The following is an 18310-nucleotide window of genomic DNA, read 5'->3' on the forward strand; positions in this document are numbered from 1 at the left end:
TGCGGCCTGGAGCGAGGAATGAGGCGGCTAAGTAAGGTTGAGCTGCCACATACCGCCATAACTCGGCCCCCTGACTCGGCCCTATCCCGTCACTTCATTTATCGTTTCTGGGTCTATTTTTGTGTTTTTTTGGGTTTTTATCCGGCTTATTGCTGTTCACGGTGCTGTTATATCCCCCTGCACTGCTGTCACTCTCCCTACTGCTCTCCTTTCACTTCTTATCCTCTCCCTTCTCTCCCCTCTCTCTTTTGGTGATGCAATAAACGGTACCTCAGTCTTGTGTGTCTACCTCTCCTCTCTTCTCCTCTCCTCCTCTTCTTCTTCTTCCCTATCTCTCTCTCTCTCCCTCTTTCCCATTCTCTCTCATTTATCATCATTAAAGCTCATTATTAATTTTTCTCTCGTTATTTATGTGTATTTTTTTCATCATGCATTTTTCTTTTCCTATTAAGACTTATCGGTAACTCTCCTCCTCTTTTCTCTTCCCCCTCTCTCTCTCTCTCTCTCTCTTGTTACGTATCCCTATTATTATTCTCTTCTTCGTTGTTTCCTTCCTTTCATAACCCAACCACCAGTTTACAATACTCCCTTCATTCCCAAGACACACACACACACACACACACATGAAGAGAGAGAGAGAGAGAGTAGGTTTCGTAACATTCCAGAGAGAGAGAGAGAGAGAGAGAGAGAGTTGGGGTTTACCGTGTTGTATTGTAAACCTGAACCTATTTCCTATTACTCATGATGACCAAGTATATTTATGGTGTGTGTGTGTGTGTGTGTGTGTGTGTCATTGTGCTTCTCGAATATACCAGAGAGAGAGAGAGAGAGAGAGAGAGAGAGAGAGTAGAGGGAAGCGAGAAGAATGATAATAGGAAAATGAAACACGTAAAAATGAAGGAGAATGAATAATGAGAGAGAGAGAGAGAGAGAGAGAGAGAGAGAGAGAGAGAGAGAGAGAGAGAGACGCAAGGAGAATGATAATAGGAAAATAATGAATAATAGACGAATTATTTACACCAGCTGAGAGAGAGAGAGAGAGAGAGAGAGAGAGAGAGAGAGAGAGATTAACAACAGGAAAATGAGAGAAAAAAGTACAAATAAAGATGGAAAACAAGAAAAATTAATAATGGACTTCTTGGTAACCTTCCTAGAGAGAGAGAGAGAGAGAGAGAGAGAGAGAGAGAGAGAGGAAGCAAGGAGAATAACCGGAAATTGAGACAAAAAACGTATAAATATAGAAAAATGAATAATGGATATCTTGGTAACCTTCCTAGAGAGAGAGAGAGAGAGAGAGAGAGAGAGAGAGACGTACAGCATTTATCTTATCAAACATTACAATACAATAAATAAATAAAAAGCTTACGTCACTAAATCCTATCACATAATACAAGGATTCAGATTACAAGAGACAAATAATAATAATAATAATAATAATAATAATAATAATAATAATAATAATAATAATAACTTTTCGCCTCGTCATGATGAAAATAATGGCTGGTATTGAAATATTAAATCCTCACCAACATGACGCGTTTCTCTATTCATTCTTACTATTTGGTGACTTTCTACAGCTTCACCAACTCATGGGGGGGGTTAAAATAGTGAAGACTGTGGCCATTAACCTTCTGCCCTCCATAGACCCTTCCTAATGTCAATAAAATGGTCTAATGGTACACAGAACTCAAGGTAAAAATGTGTCCCAGTACTGAAGGGGTTAAAATAGTGAAGACTGTGGCCATTAACCTTCTGCCCTCCATAGACCCTTCCTAATGTCAATAAAATGGTCTAATGGTACACAGAACTCAAGGTAAAAATGTGTCCCAGTACTGAAGGGGTTAAAATGGTGAAGACTGTGGCCATTAACCTTCTGCCCTCCATACACCCTTCCTAATGTCAATAAAATGGTCTAATGGTACACAAATCTCAAGGTAAAAATGTGTCCCAGTACTGAAGGGGTTAAAATAGTGAAGACTGTGGCCATTAACCTTCTGCCCTCCATAGACCCTTCCTAATGTCAATAAAATGGTCTAATGGTACACAAATCTCAAGGTAAAACGTGTCCCAGTACTGAAGGGGTTAAAATAGTGAAGACTGTGGCCATTAATCTTGTGCCCTCCATACACCCTTCCTAATGTCAATAAAATGGTCTAATGGTACACAAATCTCAAGGTAAAAATGTGTCCCAGTACTGAAGGGGTTAAAATAGTGAAGACTGTGGCCATTAACCTTCTGCCCTCCATACACCCTTCCTAATGTCAGTAAAATGGTCTAATGGTACACAAATCTCAAGGTAAAAATGTGTCTCAGTACTGAAGGGGTTAAAATAGTGAAGACTGTGGCCATTAAAAAACCTGTCATTTCAACTTAAACCATTAAAAAGACCATTAAAATCCCCATTAACTTGATGAAGAACCATAAAAACACCCTTAAAAACCAGCACTACATAATAGAACCATAAAAACCCATTAACTTCAACTAGAACCACAAAAATATCCTTAAAATCCTGTCACTTTCACTAAAACCATAAAAAAACACCATTCATTTAAACTAGAACCATCAAAAAGACCATTAAAATCCCCATTAACTTGATGAAGAACCATAAAAACAACTAAACCACAACACCAAATCCCATTAACTAAAAAATAAAACCATTAAAAACCCATTAACTTCAACTAGAACCACAAAACACCCTTAAAATCCTGTCACTTTCACTAAAACCATAAAAACACCATTAATTTGAACTAGAACCATTAAAACACCCTTAAAAATTCACATCACTTCAACTAAAACAACAAAACCCATTAACTTCAAACAAAAACCATTAAAAACCCATTAACTTTAAATAAAAACCATTAAAAACTCATTAACTTCAAATAAAAACAAAACATTAAAACCCATTAACTTCAAATAAAACCATTAAAAACCCATTAGCTTCAAATAAAAACCATTAAAAACCCATTAACTTCAAATAAAACCATTAAAAACCCATTAACTTCAAACAATAACCATTAACTTCAAACAAACCATTAAAAACCCATTAACTTCAAACAAAACATTAAAAACCCATTAACTTCAAATAAAACCATTAAAAAACCCATTAACTTCAAACAAAACATTAAAAACCCATTAACTTCAAATAAAACCATTAAAAAACCCATTAACTTCAAACAAAAACCATTAAAAACCCATTAACTTCAAATAAAACCATTAAAAAACCCATTAACTTCAAACAAAAACCATTAAAAACCCATTAACTTCAAATAAAACCATTAAAAAACCCATTAACTTCAAACAAAAACCATTAAAAACCCATTAACTTCAACTAGAACCACAAAAACACCATTAATTTGAACTAGAACCATTAAAACACCCTTAAAAATCCACATCACTTCAACTAAAACAACAAAAACCCATTAACTTCAAACAAAAACCATTAAAAACCCATTAACTTCAACTAGAACCACAAAAACACCCTTCAAAACCCACATCACCTAATGGAAACTCAACACACTGTACCAAACGCAAATCTTGATCAAAAATTTGCGTTAATGGACAACAAAAAGGCAGAAAAAAAGGACAAAATTCACACATAGGTATATTTGAAAGGCAGAATATACAGGCTGACTTAAAAAACAACTATTATTATTATTATTATTATTATTGTTGTTGTTGTTGTTGGTCTTTGGTTGTTAGGCAAGTGGTGGTGGTGGTGGTGGTGGTGGAGAAGGGAGGAGAAGGAGGAGGAGGAGGAGGAGGAGGAGGAGGAGGAGGAGGAGGAGGAGGAGGATATAAATAAAGAAGAGCAAGAAGAAGAAAAGAAGGAAAAAAACAATGAGAGAGAGAGAGAGAGAGAGAGAGAGAGAGAGAGAGAGAGAGAGAGAGAGAGAGAGAGAGAGAAACCACACACACACACACACACCTTAATCATTACTTGTACAATTAACACACACACACACACTGAAGTAGTAGTAGTAGTAGTAGTAGTAGTGGTAGTCAATCTATTTATTTACTTATCTCTCACCAATATCAAATAATCTCAATGGGTAAATCATGCATCCCCATTAACTGAAATATAATAGTAATAATTCTCTACAAGTAATCTCGTTAATAATCTCAACAGCGATTATATTTCCAATGCCACAAAAATACATCTCCTTCATTCTGTTCATCTATTTTGTCTATCTCTCTGTTTATCTATCTATCCATCTATCTATTCTTGTATTTTCTCTCTCTCTCTCTCTATTTATTTATCTATCTATCTATCTTTCTATCTATTTATCTTTTTCTATTTGCTTATCTATTTTTCTATCTATTTCTGTGGCAATATTCTATCTATCTATCTATCTCTCTCTCTTTTGTTAATATTTTTCCCTTTTTTCATCTTCTTCCTCTTCTTTTCTTTTATTTTCTCCTTCTTCCTCTCATTTCTTTATCTATCTTTATCTATAACCATCTATCTATCAGTCTGTCTATCACTAATCCATTTCTATACAAAATTAACACCAATTTTTCACCCCACACAAAAATATAATTAATCTCTATTTCATCGCTAAATTCTACACTGACGCACGGATTTATAAAGACATTACTCTTAGATCTTAGGCCGAGATTCTTCATAATACTGAAAGCGCACACACACACACACACACACACACACACACACACACACACACACACACACACCAAGCCTAACCTAAAGAATCCAGAGCGTTTTTTACAATTATCTAGTTTGTTCGAATAAAACTGGTAATATTAAAAGTACACACACACACACACACACACTTATAATTTCACTTAATTACAAAAACCCACTTATAAACCATCAAAATCCACTTAAATCCACTTAATTACCAACAGAATCCATTTACAACCTAACCTGACCTAACTTAACCTAACCTTCATTGTACTTGTAGCTGGAATGTTTACCTGTCTTTTGTTTGCCCCAATGTTTACCTGTAGAGTTCATTAATTATCTCTCTCTCTCTCTCTCTCTCTCTCTCTCACCTATTTTTTTTTTTCAGTTTTTCTTCCTTTACTCTATCATTAAGGCTCTTCTACTCTCTCTCTCTCTCTTCTATTTTTTCCTTTTCTTCCTTTTCCTGTCTTTAAGCTCTCTCTCTCTCTCTCTCTCTCACTTAAAACTGAATAAAAACCATCTATTTCCACTTAAAACCTACAAAATAATCTTGTAACTCCACTTACAACATTTCCACCCCAGACCTCTTAAATGTACTTAGATCCACTTCACTCCACTTAACACTAACAAAAGCACACTTAAAGTATCAAATTCCACTTATAATACACCAAAATCCACTTCAATCAATCAAAATCCACTTAAAATAATCAAAATCCACTTAAATCCACAAAAATCCTATTACAATCATTTAAAATCCACTTAAATAAATCAAAATCCACTTAAATGCATCAAAATCCACTTAAATGCAACAAAATCCTCTTACAATCATTTAAAATCCACTTAAATCCACCAAAATACTCTTAAATTTACAAAAATCCACTTAAATCAATCAAAATCCACTTAACTTCATCAAAATCCACTAAAATCCTCTTATAGTCATTAAAATCCACTTAAAATCCACTTGAATCCACTTACTTCACTCTCTAGGGGCTCTGGAGGAGGGAAAATGGCTGCCTGATTCTCTTCCGCCCTAGCTCTCCACTTTTTGGCGGATCACGGGGCCTCTTGTAAGTGGAGGAGGAGGAGGAGGAAGTGGAAGAGGAGGAGGGAGGTGACGTGGAAGCATAGGGGTTAAAATATGGAGAAGTGGAAAAAGTGGAGGTGAAATAATCTGCAGGGGTGGAGGTAGGTCTGGTGGAGGAGGAGGTGGAGGAGGTGGAGGAGGAGGTGGAAGCAATTTTGAGGCTCTTCGTGGAGGTGAAGCACACGGTAGCAGTGGTGGTGGAGATGATGCGAGGTGGGGAAAAAGTGGAGAAGTAGGTGGAGGAGGAGGTGGAGGAGACAGTGGAAGAGGTTAGGTCAGGTTTATTTAAGGTGATAGTGATTGTGGAAGGCTTGGGTGGAGAGGAACAGGTGGAGGAAAATGGAGAGGAGCAGTAGTAAGTGGAGGAGGTGGAGGAGGAGGTGGTTTGAGGCCGATATGAAGTGAAAGGAAGAGAAATATTAGTGGAGGCAAGTCTGGGTGAAGTGGAGGAGGAGGAGGAGGTGGAGGAGGAGGAGGTGGAAGAGGAAGAGACAGAAATCTTACCCTTACATGAAATGGAAGAGAGAAAATCATTAGTGGAAGAGGAAGAGGAGGAGGTGGAGGTGGAAGAAGAAGAAGAGGAGGAGGAGGAGGAGGAGGAGGAGGAGGAGGAGGAGGAACAAAAAGTGGAAGACAACTTAGATTTAGTGGAAGAAGAAAAAGGAGAACAAAATGTGGAAGAATAAGTACTTTTAGGCGATTTAACCTTGCTGGAAAGTGGAGTAGTAGCAGTAGTAGTAGCAGTAGCAGTAGCAGTAGTAGTAGTAGTAGTAGTAGTAGTAGCTCCACCCATCCACTTCTTCGGGAAAGCCAAGTGGAGGAAGTTGGTGGAGAATCTTAGCTATGGACGGCCCTGTGGATTTGGTGGAGCTGGTGGGGGTGGTGGTGGTGGTGGTGGTGGTGGTGGTGGTGGTGTGGTTCTGTGGAGCAAAGATGGTGTTAGTAGTGGTGGTGGTGGTAATAGTAGTGAAGAAGAAGAAAACGAAGAAGAGGAGGAAGAAAAATCAACAACAACAACAACAACAACAACAACAACAACAACAACAACAACAATAACCACAACCACAAACCTCCACATTTCTCTTAAGGTCGTTCCGCCGCAGTGGTTTCCGAGAGCTTGAGTCTTTCCGCAGCGTCTTCCTCTTCCTGACCGCCTGCTCCACCGCCCCCCTCAGCGCTGCCACCCACTCCCCTCCACCTCCTCCCACCTCCTCCGCGCTGTACAGAAGCAGGTCCTCCGATTCACACTTTATCTGTAGTAGTAGTAGTAGTAGTAGTAGTAGTAGTAGTAGTAGTAGTAGTAGTAGTAGTAGTAGTAGTAGTAGTAGACCATGTTTGAAATATAATCTGCGACTTTACACACCCCCAAACAGGCCCACAGCACCACAGACTCTCACAGCACCACTTAAACAGCATCTTAGCCTCTCCTACAGCCTCCCACACTCTCACAGCACCACTTAAACAGCATCACAGCCCTCATACAGCCTCCCACATAGTCCCACAGTCTCACAGCACCAGCTAAACAGCATAACAGACTCCACACAGTCTCACAGCACTACCTAAACAGCATCACAGCCTCCCGTACCCTCACAGCATCACAGCCCCCATACAGCTTCCCACAGTCCCACAGCACCACCTAAACAGCATAACAGACCCCACATAACTTCACAGCACTACCTAAACAGCATCACAGCCTCTCCTACAGCATCACAACCTCCCATATAGTTCCACAGTCCCTACACAGCTCTCCACAGCACCACAGCCTCACCCTAAACAGCTCTCTCTCTCCACTGCCCAGCAAGGGGATGATGACGCAGTGACGCAGCGGCAGAACACAGCAGAAATCCAGGGAGTGTGGCCGGTAGTCTGCTGTGGCTGTGGCGAGTGATGGTGACACTGGTGCTGAGGGTGATGGTGGTGGTGGTGGTGCTGTGGTGGTGGTGGTGGTGGTGGTGGTGTCTCTGTCAATGGTTTGGTTTGGTTAAATTATTATTATTTTTTTTTTTTCTTATTTTTGTGTTTATTTTTTGGGTCTCTCTCTCTCTCTCTCTCTTCCTTTTTCTATTTCTTTATATCTCTCTTCCTTTCCTTCTCTCTCTCTCTCTCTCTCTCTCTCTCTCTCTCTTTCATTCCATTTATCATATTTTTCTATTTATCTTTCTCATTATTTTCATTTCATTTTCTGTAATTCTCCATTTTCTTCCTCATTTCCTTTATTTCTCCCTTTCTCACTTTCTTTCCTCTTTAAAACCTCAACAACAATTAACTCCTTCACTCTTCAAACCAGCATCACCCCCCACCCCTCCCCAATCACCCCCACATCACCCCAAACCACCCCGCCTTACCTATGGGTGTGTGAGAGGGGGGAGGCGCCTGGAGGTAGTTTCGTGTACATGATAACATCAGAGAAGAGGAAAAACAGCCTTGGGTGTGATGAGCTTCCATTTCGAGCCATCTGCAGAGAGAAATGGGTCAGTTTTTGAGGTAATGGGGGAGGGAGAGAGAGAGAGAGAGGAGTGGGGGTAGATGGGAAGCACACACAGACACAGACACAGACACACAGACACACCTTATACAGCAGTCCTTCCTTAATCAGCGAGCGTCCAGGAGCCATGAGCGTTGGCCGGCCTCCCTTCAAAGCCCGCTGGATCATCAACACTCTCTGATAATTCTCCGCCTCGCTAATGCTGCTGTCCACAAACCGAGCCACTCCCTCCACCTCCTCCACCGCCCCTGTGAGGTGGAGAGGTGGAATAATGGTTGTCTTAATGGTAAGCCAAAATGAAGGTAAAAATGTGACTTATCTGACGTTCCCCTTGCAGGTTTGAGTTGGACCAAAGAAAGGGTCTCTCTCTCTCTCTCTCTCTCTGGAAAGTTGCAACACTAACACTTACAGAGAGAGAGAGAGAGAGAGAGAGAGAGAGAGAGAGAGAGAGAGAGAGAGAGAGAGAGAGAGAGAGAGAGAGAGAGAGAGAGAGAGAGAGAGAGAGAGAGAAAGAAAGAGAAAGAAAGAAAGAAAGAGAGAAAAAGAGACACACACACACACACACACACAGAGACACAGAGACACACAGACACACACACAGAGGGGTACATACTAGCAATACTGTGTCTGTGAGGGTGGTGTGAGGGTGTGTGGTGGAGCAGCTGGCCCAGGAGGAGGAGGTAGCGAGGGATGCGCTGTACTGGGGTGATGAGAAGGGCCGGCAGCTTGGTCTGAACCTCCGGCCGGCACTCTGTTGCTGCCACCCACTGCCTCACTGAGCTGTGCCGCCCCTCGCATTGCTGTAAGGTTAGGTAAGGTTAGGTTAGGTTAGGTTAGGTAAGATTAATTTTAAAGATAATTTACGTTAGGTAAGAAATACAGTTAGATTTGGTAAGGTTAGGTTAATTTTTAAGATAATTTAGGTTAGATAAGAAATACAGTTAGATTTGGTTAGGTTAGGTATTGTGAGGTTAATTTTGAAGTTAGGTCAGGTAAGGCTTTAAAATGGGGCTAGGTTAGGTTAGGTTAGGCTAGGCTATGTTAAACACCAAAAGGGTTAGGTTGAGTTAGGTTAGGCTAGGTTTGGTAAGACTAGGTTAGGTTAAATTAGCACACAGAGAGTTAGGTTAGGATAGATTGGGTTAGGTTAGGTTAGGTATTTAGGTTAAGTTCAAATATGTTAAATTAAATTGGTAAGACACACTAATTAAATAAATAAATAAATAAAAAAATATTATTATCAACTTAACTTAATCGTGGAAAAATAGAATTTGATAAAAAATAATTAAATAAAAACACACACACCTTCTCTCTCTCTCTCTCTTTCACACACACACACACACACACACACTCACCACAATCATATCCAACGCAGCCTGGTAATTCTTGACATAGGAGGAATAAGCTTTCAGAAACGGAGCAAGCTGTAAAAATATTCTACCAACATCCTTCTCCTCCTCCTCCTCCTCCTCCTCCTTCTTCCCCGGCAGGAGTGCATGGTAGAGTTCTCGGCTGACCTCCTGCAGTGCTGCCAGCCCCCCAAAGACTGTGTGGTGGACTGAGGTGGGCAGGATTTTCTTCTCTAGACTCGGCTGAACAAAATACTGCGGGAATGTTGTCGTTTAGTTTTATTTTAATTATTTTCTTTTTGTAGTGTTTGTTATTGTGTGATTTTGTGCGGGTGTCTGTCTGTCTGTCTCTCTCTCTCTCTCTCTCTAGGGAAGGGAGAACAGAAGGAAAAGGGAGAGAGAGAGAGAGAGAGAGAGAGAGAGAGAGAGAGAGAGAGAGAGAGAGAGAGAGAGAGAGAGAGAGAAAATAAAGAAATGATAAAAATATATATAAAAAAGAAAAAAATATGAACTATAAAAATAAAATAAAAATGACAAAAAAAAAAACGATAAAAAAAAAAAAAAAAAAAAAAAGAATAATAATGTTTTAAAATTGATATACACAAATAAATTACCCTCCTCCTCCTCCTCTTCTTCTTCTTCTTCCTCTTCCTTACCTTGTCCAGAATCTCGAGTTGTCTAAGGTAAGTTGCCTCCGTTGCTAATATTTCCTCCACCACCTTCTGTCTCATCTTGTCCGCCATCTTTGTTCTTCTCTTCTTCTTCTTGTTCTTCCATCCACTGCTACTCTCTCTCTCTCTCTCTTCAGTGTGTCACCTTTTACTGTGGGAGGAAATGGAGGTAAAGATGTGTCTGTCTGTCTGTTAGCTTGTTTATCTCTTTCTCTTTCTTTTTCTGTCTTTATTCTCTCTCTCTTTCTTTCTCTCTCTATCTCTATTTCTTCGTTTTTTATTGTTTCCTTTCTTTCTCTATTTCTTCGTTTTATTATTGTTTTGTACTGCTCTCTCTCTCTCTCTCTCACACACACACACACACAGTCTTTCTTCGTTTTCCTTCTCTCATCTATTCTCCTTTTATTACTGTCTCTCTCTTCTCTTCCTTTTCCATTGTTTTATCTGGCCTTTGCTCTCTCTCTCTCTCTCTAACACGGCCGTGGGTGTGGTTGGCTAACTGGCTACCACACCCACCCTTATTTCCACCACTTCCACCACATTTAGCCACACCTGGACACCCTCCCCACTACCATGGCACTCTACTCACCCCATCAGAGCACGCTAACCCTCCTGGCACCCTCCTATGTGGCTTAAATGTGAGAAAATGTGGCACTTTTCAAACTACAGCCTTTAAATTTGTAGCGTCCCAGGATGTAAATAATGAACACCCGCTTAGGTCTCGGTCTGGGCCTCCTTGGTGGTTTCGGTTCAGATCTCCTTCTCGGTCTTGGTCCTTTTTCTGCCTTTTTTTAATGTTTGAGGGGAAATTTGGTCTAGGGTAATGTTTAAGGGAAAAATTGTCACATTTATTTGCTAGTTTCCGTGCAGGTTCGAAAGAGTTAGTTTGAGCTTGAGTTAATTTTGTTTCGGTTCATGCCTCCTTCTCGGTCTTGGTTCTTTTTCTGCCTTTTTTTAATGCTTGAGGGGAAATTTGGTCTAGGGTAATGTTTAAGGGAAAAATTTCTTATTTGCTAGTTCCCGTGCAGGTTTGAAAGAGTTAGTTTGAGCTTGAGTTAATTTTGTTTCGGTTCATGCCTCGTTCTCGGTTTTGGTCATTTTTATTCTGCCTTTTTTTAATGCTGGAGGGAAAATTTGGTCCAGGGTAATGTTTAAGGGAAAAATTATCACACTTATTTGCTAGTCTTCGTGCAGGTTCGAAAGAGTTAGTCCCAAAAAGAGTTCTGTTTCGGTTCATGCCTCCTTCTCGGTCTTGGTTTTTTTTCTGCCTTTTTTTTTTTTTTTTATGTTTGAGGGACTAGAACTCATCCGTAGGTAGCCACAAGGTGTTGTTCCTCTTGGGTGCGACGTTGCCACTGCTATAGCAGTACCTTCTTCAAAGAAAACGGAGTGATGATCGTTCTCTACTTCATTAAAAGAAGTCAGAAGAGACCCAAATACCTATGCAGCTATATAGTACATTAAATGCAATAAAGATTCTGGTTATATACATGAAAATGAGACAAGTAATTTACATGTTTGTCAAATAAGTGCACATACGAGTAGAAACACAGTAATATATTGAGTGGTTCCTTGCTTGAGTCAAAGGTAAGAGTGTTGCCCGATTTGCTTTCTCTTGCAAGAAATATGTATTAAGGCGGAATATGAATTCCTTGGTCTGGCTGCGCAAGACAGTGTATGAAGGGGGAAGCGTCAGGGGGTCCTTCCATGGTAGTGACCAGAGGAAGAGTGAAGCGACACGTGCGTGGCGACCTGACTCACTCCCCCAACCTCCCCGGGAAATTCCACCTGGGTCGTGAGTGGCAACGTCGCCTGACCTGATATGACACATCACCGTCCATGTATATGAACTAGCTTAATTTATTTTCGTATATGACAATTATTTATATCATCTACCACTTAATTAAGGTTTCTGAATGTTCTGAGAACGTTTTTTTTTTATAATGCTATGACTACAGGACAGTGAGTAGTTTGTTTTTATTGGAGATTTGGCAAAGTCTCACGGCAGACATGACCAACGCCCTATGGGGAGGTACGGATGGGTTTTAGTATAGTCTCCGTGCAAGTCCGAAAGAGTTAGTCAATTTTCTGTTTCGGTTCCGGTGTCTTTCTCGGTTTTTTTTTTTTTTTTAATGTTTTAGTGGAAAAATTGACCTAGGGTAATATCAAAAGAAAAAATCCTACCCAAAATTGATATAAAAAGCAGTTTTCGGTCTGGGTCTCATTCTCGGTCTATTTTCTATTTATTTTTTATTTTTTTTATGTAAGAGAGGAAAATTGGCCTAGTGCAATATCAAAAGAAGAAATCAAACGCAAAATTTACATAAAAACCAGTACTAATCAAATTTCATCAAGTTTATAACCCAGAACATCACTCCCACACTTAAAACTAACGCAAAACACACTAAAAACATCATGCAACACTTAGAAATAGAAACAAACACACCAAGAGCTCACTAGAGACACCCAATACACACCAATACCATTCCCATACCACAAAACACACCTCACACACATCCAGGCCACTAAAAACACTCAAAACTAATCTAAAACACACTAAAAAACATCATGAAACACTTAAGAATACCAACAAACACACAGAGAGCTCACTAGAAACACCCAATATACACCAATAACATCCCCATACCACAAAACACACCTAAGCCACTTAAAGCACTCAAAACTAGCCCCAAACACACTAAAAACATCATGCAACACTTAAAAATACAAATAAACACACCGAGAGCTCACTAGAAACACCCAATACACACCAATACCATGCCCAAACCACAAAACACACCTCACACACATCCAAACCACTTCAAACACTCAAAACGCACTAAAAACATTATGCAACACTTAGAAATATAAACAAACACACCGAGAGCTCACTAGAAACACCCAATACACACCAATACCATGCCCAAACCACAAAACACACCTCACACACTTCCAAACCACTTCAAACACTCAAAACGCACTAAAAACATTATGCAACACTTAAAAATACAAACAAACACACTGACAGCTCACTAGAAACACCCAATACACACCAATACCATCCCAATACCACAAAACACACCTCACACACATCCAAACCACTTCAAACACTCAAAACGCACTAAAAACATTATGCAACACTTAGAAACACAAAGAAACACACCGAGAGCTCACTAGAAACACCCAATACACACCAATACCATGCCCAAACCACAAAACACACCTCACACACATCCAAACCACTTCAAACACTCAAAACGCACTAAAAAACATCATGCAACACTTAGAAACACAAACAAACACACTGAGAGCTCACTAGAAACACCCAATACACACCAATACCATCCCAATACCACAAAACACACCTCACACACTTCCAAACCACTTCAAACACTCAAAACGCACTAAAAACATGCAACATGCAACACTTAGAAATACAAACACACCGAGAGCTCACTAGAAACACCCAATACACACCAATACCATGCCCAATACCACAAAACACACCTCACACACATCCAAACCACTTCAAACACTCAAAACGCACTAAAAAACATCATGCAACACTTAGAAACACAAACAAACACACAGAGAGCTCACTAGAAACACCCAATACACACCAATACCATCCCAATACCACAAAACACACCTCACACACATCCAAACCACTAAAAACACAATGCAATACCTCAAAATGCGCCCCCCCCCCACACTCACCGGAAACACCCAGTACTTTTTAGATATATGAGGGGGAAAACTGGTCAATGGAAAAACAAAAATAAATAAATAAATAGATAGATGAAAAAAAGGCCCACTTGGTTGCCAGACTCCCTGCAGAATTGAAATATCACCCCCTTCAACACACACACACACACACACACACACACACACACAAACCTCTTAAAACACAGAAAATGATCGCAGAATACATTAAAAACACAATGTAACACCTCATAATGCCCCCAAACACACGTAAAGCTAACAAAAAACCACACACACACACACACACACACACACACACACACACACACACACACACACACACACACAAATACCACTTCAAACATTCGAAACAAAACCAAAACACACTCATCACACCGTATAACCCCTCAAAATGCCCCTAACGCACCCAAATACTCAAGCTTTCTTTCATACTTTACTCAAAATACGTACAATTTACCTTAAAAACATCTAACACACACTGAAACAACAGAAAATGCATTCAAAACACACTGAAATAACACCAAATACATCCAAAACACACTCATAACATCCAAAACACACTGAAATAACACAAAATGCATCCAAAACACACTCAAATAACACAAAATGCATTCAAAACACATCTATAACATTCAAAACACACCTATAACATCTAAAACACACTGAAATAACACAAAATGCATCCAAAACACACTCAAATAACACAAAATGCATTCAAAACACACCTATAATATTCAAAACACACTGAAATAACACAAAATGCATTCAAAACACACCTATAACATTCAAAACACACTGAAATAACACCAAATGCATCCAAAACACACCTATAATATTCAAAACACACTGCAACACTGCCAAACATACCTAAAACACCTCATATGTTGCTCCCCCAAAAATACCAAAATGCGTGCATAATAAAGAACGGCAACATTTAAAGGGAGACTTACCTAAACATTGTGGTTTGGTTCCTCCTCCTGTCATTCTTCCATTTCACCTTTTTTCTTCATCTTTTTCCTTTCTCTTCATTGTCCTGCTTCCATCTACACGCCTGAGCCTAGAAACACATCCAAACAGTCAGAAAACACGAGATATTAGGCAAAATATTGAGGAATTTGAGGGAGAGTTAAGTATTGTGGCTTACCTGCTCCTCCTCTTCCTCCTCCCTTTCTCCTTCTTTCCTTCTCATCCTCCCTTATTCCCCTTTTCTTCTTCCTTCTACTATTATTATCTACACACCTGAACCAAGAAACACATGAAAACACGTAGAAATCAGTAGATATTAGGCAAAATATCGACGAACTGGGTGGTAGGGAGGGAGGGACGCCAGCCCGGGGGCGAAATTTTTTTCCAAAACGATTTGGAGTGTGGGGGCGGGGCTTAAGTGATGCGTGTGTAGAGAAAACGAATTTTATGGTTAACTTAATGATAATATTTTATTAACAATCACACTCTCTCTCTCTCTCTCTTGATTATGGAATGTATATCTATAACTAAATGAAGGGTTCTCAACTTTGGGGTAGACGTATCTCCTGTGGTAGAGTACTGGAGAGGAATTCTGTGGATACGTGACAGGTAATACAATAGTCACTCTTGCTAGTTTTCTATAGATCGCGTCGTTTCTCACGCGTACGAAACAGGTACCGTCATCACAAGCACGACTGTTAACACGCAGATATCAAAAGATTTCCTTCTCTCGTGTGTCATACTTTGAAGGTATGTTTCAAACACTCTTACTTTATATCTTATATGTAGCCCACTCATTATGTTCATAGTCACAGTATTAAGAGTTCCACTCCACAAGAAGTCTCAATGCAATAGGGTTTTGTGTGGGGTTTGGTGGTCATGAATGACACTTAACAACATTACGTGAGCATATCAGCATCACCTCAGTCATTTAGTTTGAATTTTTTGTGCACAATAATACCTACTTCAGCACCCGAGCTGTAGCAAACCAATCTGCATTCTTTCTGCCTATGTAATACGTATATGTAGCTATACTTTCACGTGTAATTTTATTTATCACATTTGTAAGTATGTTAGACTAAAATGCCTGAAACCAATTCTAGGTTTCGAGCATGGAGAATTGTTAAATCAAGAGCAGGTACCGTCATCACAAATAAGACATCAGAAAATTTCCTTCTCTCGTGTGCCATGCCTTGAAAGGTACGTTTCAAACAATTTTACCTTATATCTCAAATGTACTCATTAAGTTTATTAGTCATAGTATAAGAGTTCCACTCCAAGTGGTTGTGCTTTTTTATATATATATATATATATATATATATATATATATATATATATATATATATATATATATATATATATATATATATATATATATATATATATATATATATATATATATATATATATATATATATATATATATTATGTAAAAGCTTGTTTAATTCATAAATTATATGAGAGAGAGAGAGAGAGAGAGAGAGAGAGAGAGAGAGAGTCTGTGTCCGTACTGTGAGTCTCACGGTGGTGAGAATGAGTCAAAAGTCAGACACTTGGACGGTCAGTGGGAAGATGAGAGAGAGCATTGAGGCAGCAGAGATGTGGTTTACCAGGAGGCGAGGTTAACTACTGAGAGAGCAATGGAGAGGCCTGGCACTGGTGATCACGGTAACGACTAGACAGTGACGATACCAGAAGAATGCTAAGAATGGCTTGGGTGGTTAAATAATGCGAGAGCAGTGGATAGGTCTGGCATTGGAAGGGAACCAGTGAGTTCTAGAGGCAGAGTGACAAGATTTCTACATGATTAACTCGAGAATCACTCTTGAAGACCTGTAGGTTTTCAAGACTGGAGGAGGAAGGGAGAACCAGGATTCATTATTATCTTTTATTCATTTCTTGTTTCATCATTGAGACTTCTTGTGGAGTGGAACTCTTAATAGGCCTACTGTGACTATGAACATAATGAGTGGGCTACATATAAGATATAAAGTAAGAGTGTTTGAAACATACCTTCAAAGTATGACACACGAGAGAAGGAAATCTTTTGATATCTGCGTGTTAACAGTCGTGCTTGTGATGACGGTACCTGTTTCGTACGCGTGAGAAACGACGCGATCTATAGAAAACTAGCAAGAGTGACTATTGTATTACCTGTCACGTATCCACAGAATTCCTCTCCAGTAGTCTACCACAGGAGATACGTCTACCCCAAAGTTGAGAACCCTTCATTTAGTTATAGATATACATTCCATAATCAAGAGAGAGAGAGAGAGAGAGAGAGAGAGTGTGATTGTTAATAAAATATTATCATTAAGTTAACCATAAAATTCGTTTTCTCTACACACGCATCACTTAAGCCCCGCCCCCACACTCCAAATCGTTTGGGAAAAAAAATTTCGCAGCCCGGGGCTATGATGAGTCACCACCTTGGCTGTGACGTCACCAAGAGCGCGGGAACAGTGGTGACTCGGCTGAATTACGTAAATAATTTAAAAAATTACTTAAAGAAAAAACGAAGCCAAGACCGAATGCTTACATTTTTATGACCTGATAGATACTTTAATTAATATCCAAATCATCAAAACATCTCCTGCTTAACTAGTTTTAAAGAACTGTCTAAATTAAGTATATAAAAAGCATATAAACTTATAACGCTGCCAAAACGTCCAGCCATTTTGACTTTATATATCTTTCGAAAAATATTAGACAATATAAACTCTCTTCTCAGGCATCCAACACTGACCTAGAACCAGAAGTGAACGAGTGAAAGAACATTTATGTAAAACAAAACCATTAAACTCTAAAATCATTCAAAACTCTTGTAAAGTCCACCTATTTTCACTTGGTGAGTATTTTAACACGTTTTGCAGAGTTTGAGCTTTCTTTTAAGTCATTCTATAACGAGTTTGACCGTGAAGCAGAAACGTAAATAAATAAAATCGAGAAAAATAAAATGGGAGCTGGGAAATTTTGAGGGTTTTGGCAGCTCATATCTAAGCTATAAAACACCACTAAACGCCACATATTGACCCAACACAGGCACGGAACACACTTCAAACACAACAAAATATTCATAGAAATCATAAAAACACACCATGGAAGCGTAATATTATTGTTACAGAATATATCAAGAAAAGTATTGGAACCCGCAGGTTGCCGTTGGAGGGACAGGGGTCGGGGCCGGGTGTCTCGGTGAGGGGCGGGGAGGGAGGCAACCCGGGAACACTGAGGGACACTGAGCGGGCGCCATGTTGTCTCCATTAAGTTTATTCCCCTGACCACACTAGAAATCAGGCTAAATGTGGAATATCTGACCATGGAATATGAAATGGTGGACTAGCGGCTCCATTTGTAAGTAGTATTAGCTACCTTGTCTCTATAATGCTC

At 39.5% G+C, this 18310-nt stretch overlaps 2 protein-coding genes and 1 long non-coding RNA gene across 3 annotated transcripts in view; all 3 read right to left on the reverse strand.

Moving 5' to 3' along the window:
• Positions 1 to 286, reverse strand: part of LOC123518223 (thioredoxin reductase 1, cytoplasmic-like) — a 10005-nt gene extending 9719 nt beyond the window's left edge. Inside the window, 1 exon segment of the mRNA XM_045278973.1 lies at positions 1 to 286. This exon segment is cut by the window's left edge and continues 283 nt beyond it. Within this exon segment, the coding sequence (XP_045134908.1) occupies positions 1 to 59 (59 nt within the window). The 5' untranslated portion in view covers positions 60 to 286.
• A 4100-nt stretch (positions 287 to 4386) lies between these two features.
• LOC123519299 lies at positions 4387 to 6163 on the reverse strand. The gene is made up of 2 exons (XR_006678988.1): positions 5065 to 6163; positions 4387 to 5010 (listed from the first exon to the last, which is right to left on the reverse strand). It is a non-coding gene; the product is annotated as an uncharacterized LOC123519299 (long non-coding RNA).
• Positions 6164 to 6289: 126 nt separating this feature from the next.
• LOC123518780 (putative protein tag-52) lies at positions 6290 to 10974 on the reverse strand. Its single transcript, XM_045279821.1, has 9 exons — positions 10821 to 10974; positions 10217 to 10382; positions 9567 to 9815; positions 8825 to 9011; positions 8296 to 8459; positions 8072 to 8181; positions 7495 to 7687; positions 6797 to 6979; positions 6290 to 6646 (listed from the first exon to the last, which is right to left on the reverse strand). Exons 2-9 carry the CDS (start codon positions 10301 to 10303, stop codon positions 6428 to 6430), a joined length of 1392 nt encoding a protein of 463 aa, XP_045135756.1. The 5' UTR covers positions 10304 to 10382; positions 10821 to 10974; the 3' UTR covers positions 6290 to 6427.
• Between the last annotated feature and the right edge of the window lie 7336 nt (positions 10975 to 18310).

The sequence above is a fragment of the Portunus trituberculatus genome, chromosome 1 (assembly GCF_017591435.1).
Source record: "Portunus trituberculatus isolate SZX2019 chromosome 1, ASM1759143v1, whole genome shotgun sequence".
In the NCBI taxonomy this organism is placed as follows: Eukaryota; Metazoa; Arthropoda; class Malacostraca; order Decapoda; family Portunidae; genus Portunus; species Portunus trituberculatus.

Coding starts and splice junctions, on each gene's coding strand:
- LOC123518780 (XM_045279821.1), bottom strand. CDS start 10,303: ATGGCGGACAAGATGAGACAGAAGGTGGTGGAGGAAATATTAGCAACG. Junction 9,816..10,216: donor AACTCGAGATTCTGGACAAG/GTAAGGAAGAGG, acceptor ACATTCCCGCAG/TATTTTGTTCAGCCGAGTCT. Junction 8,460..8,824: donor TCACAGACACAGTATTGCTA/GTATGTACCCCT, acceptor TCCACCTCACAG/GGGCGGTGGAGGAGGTGGAG.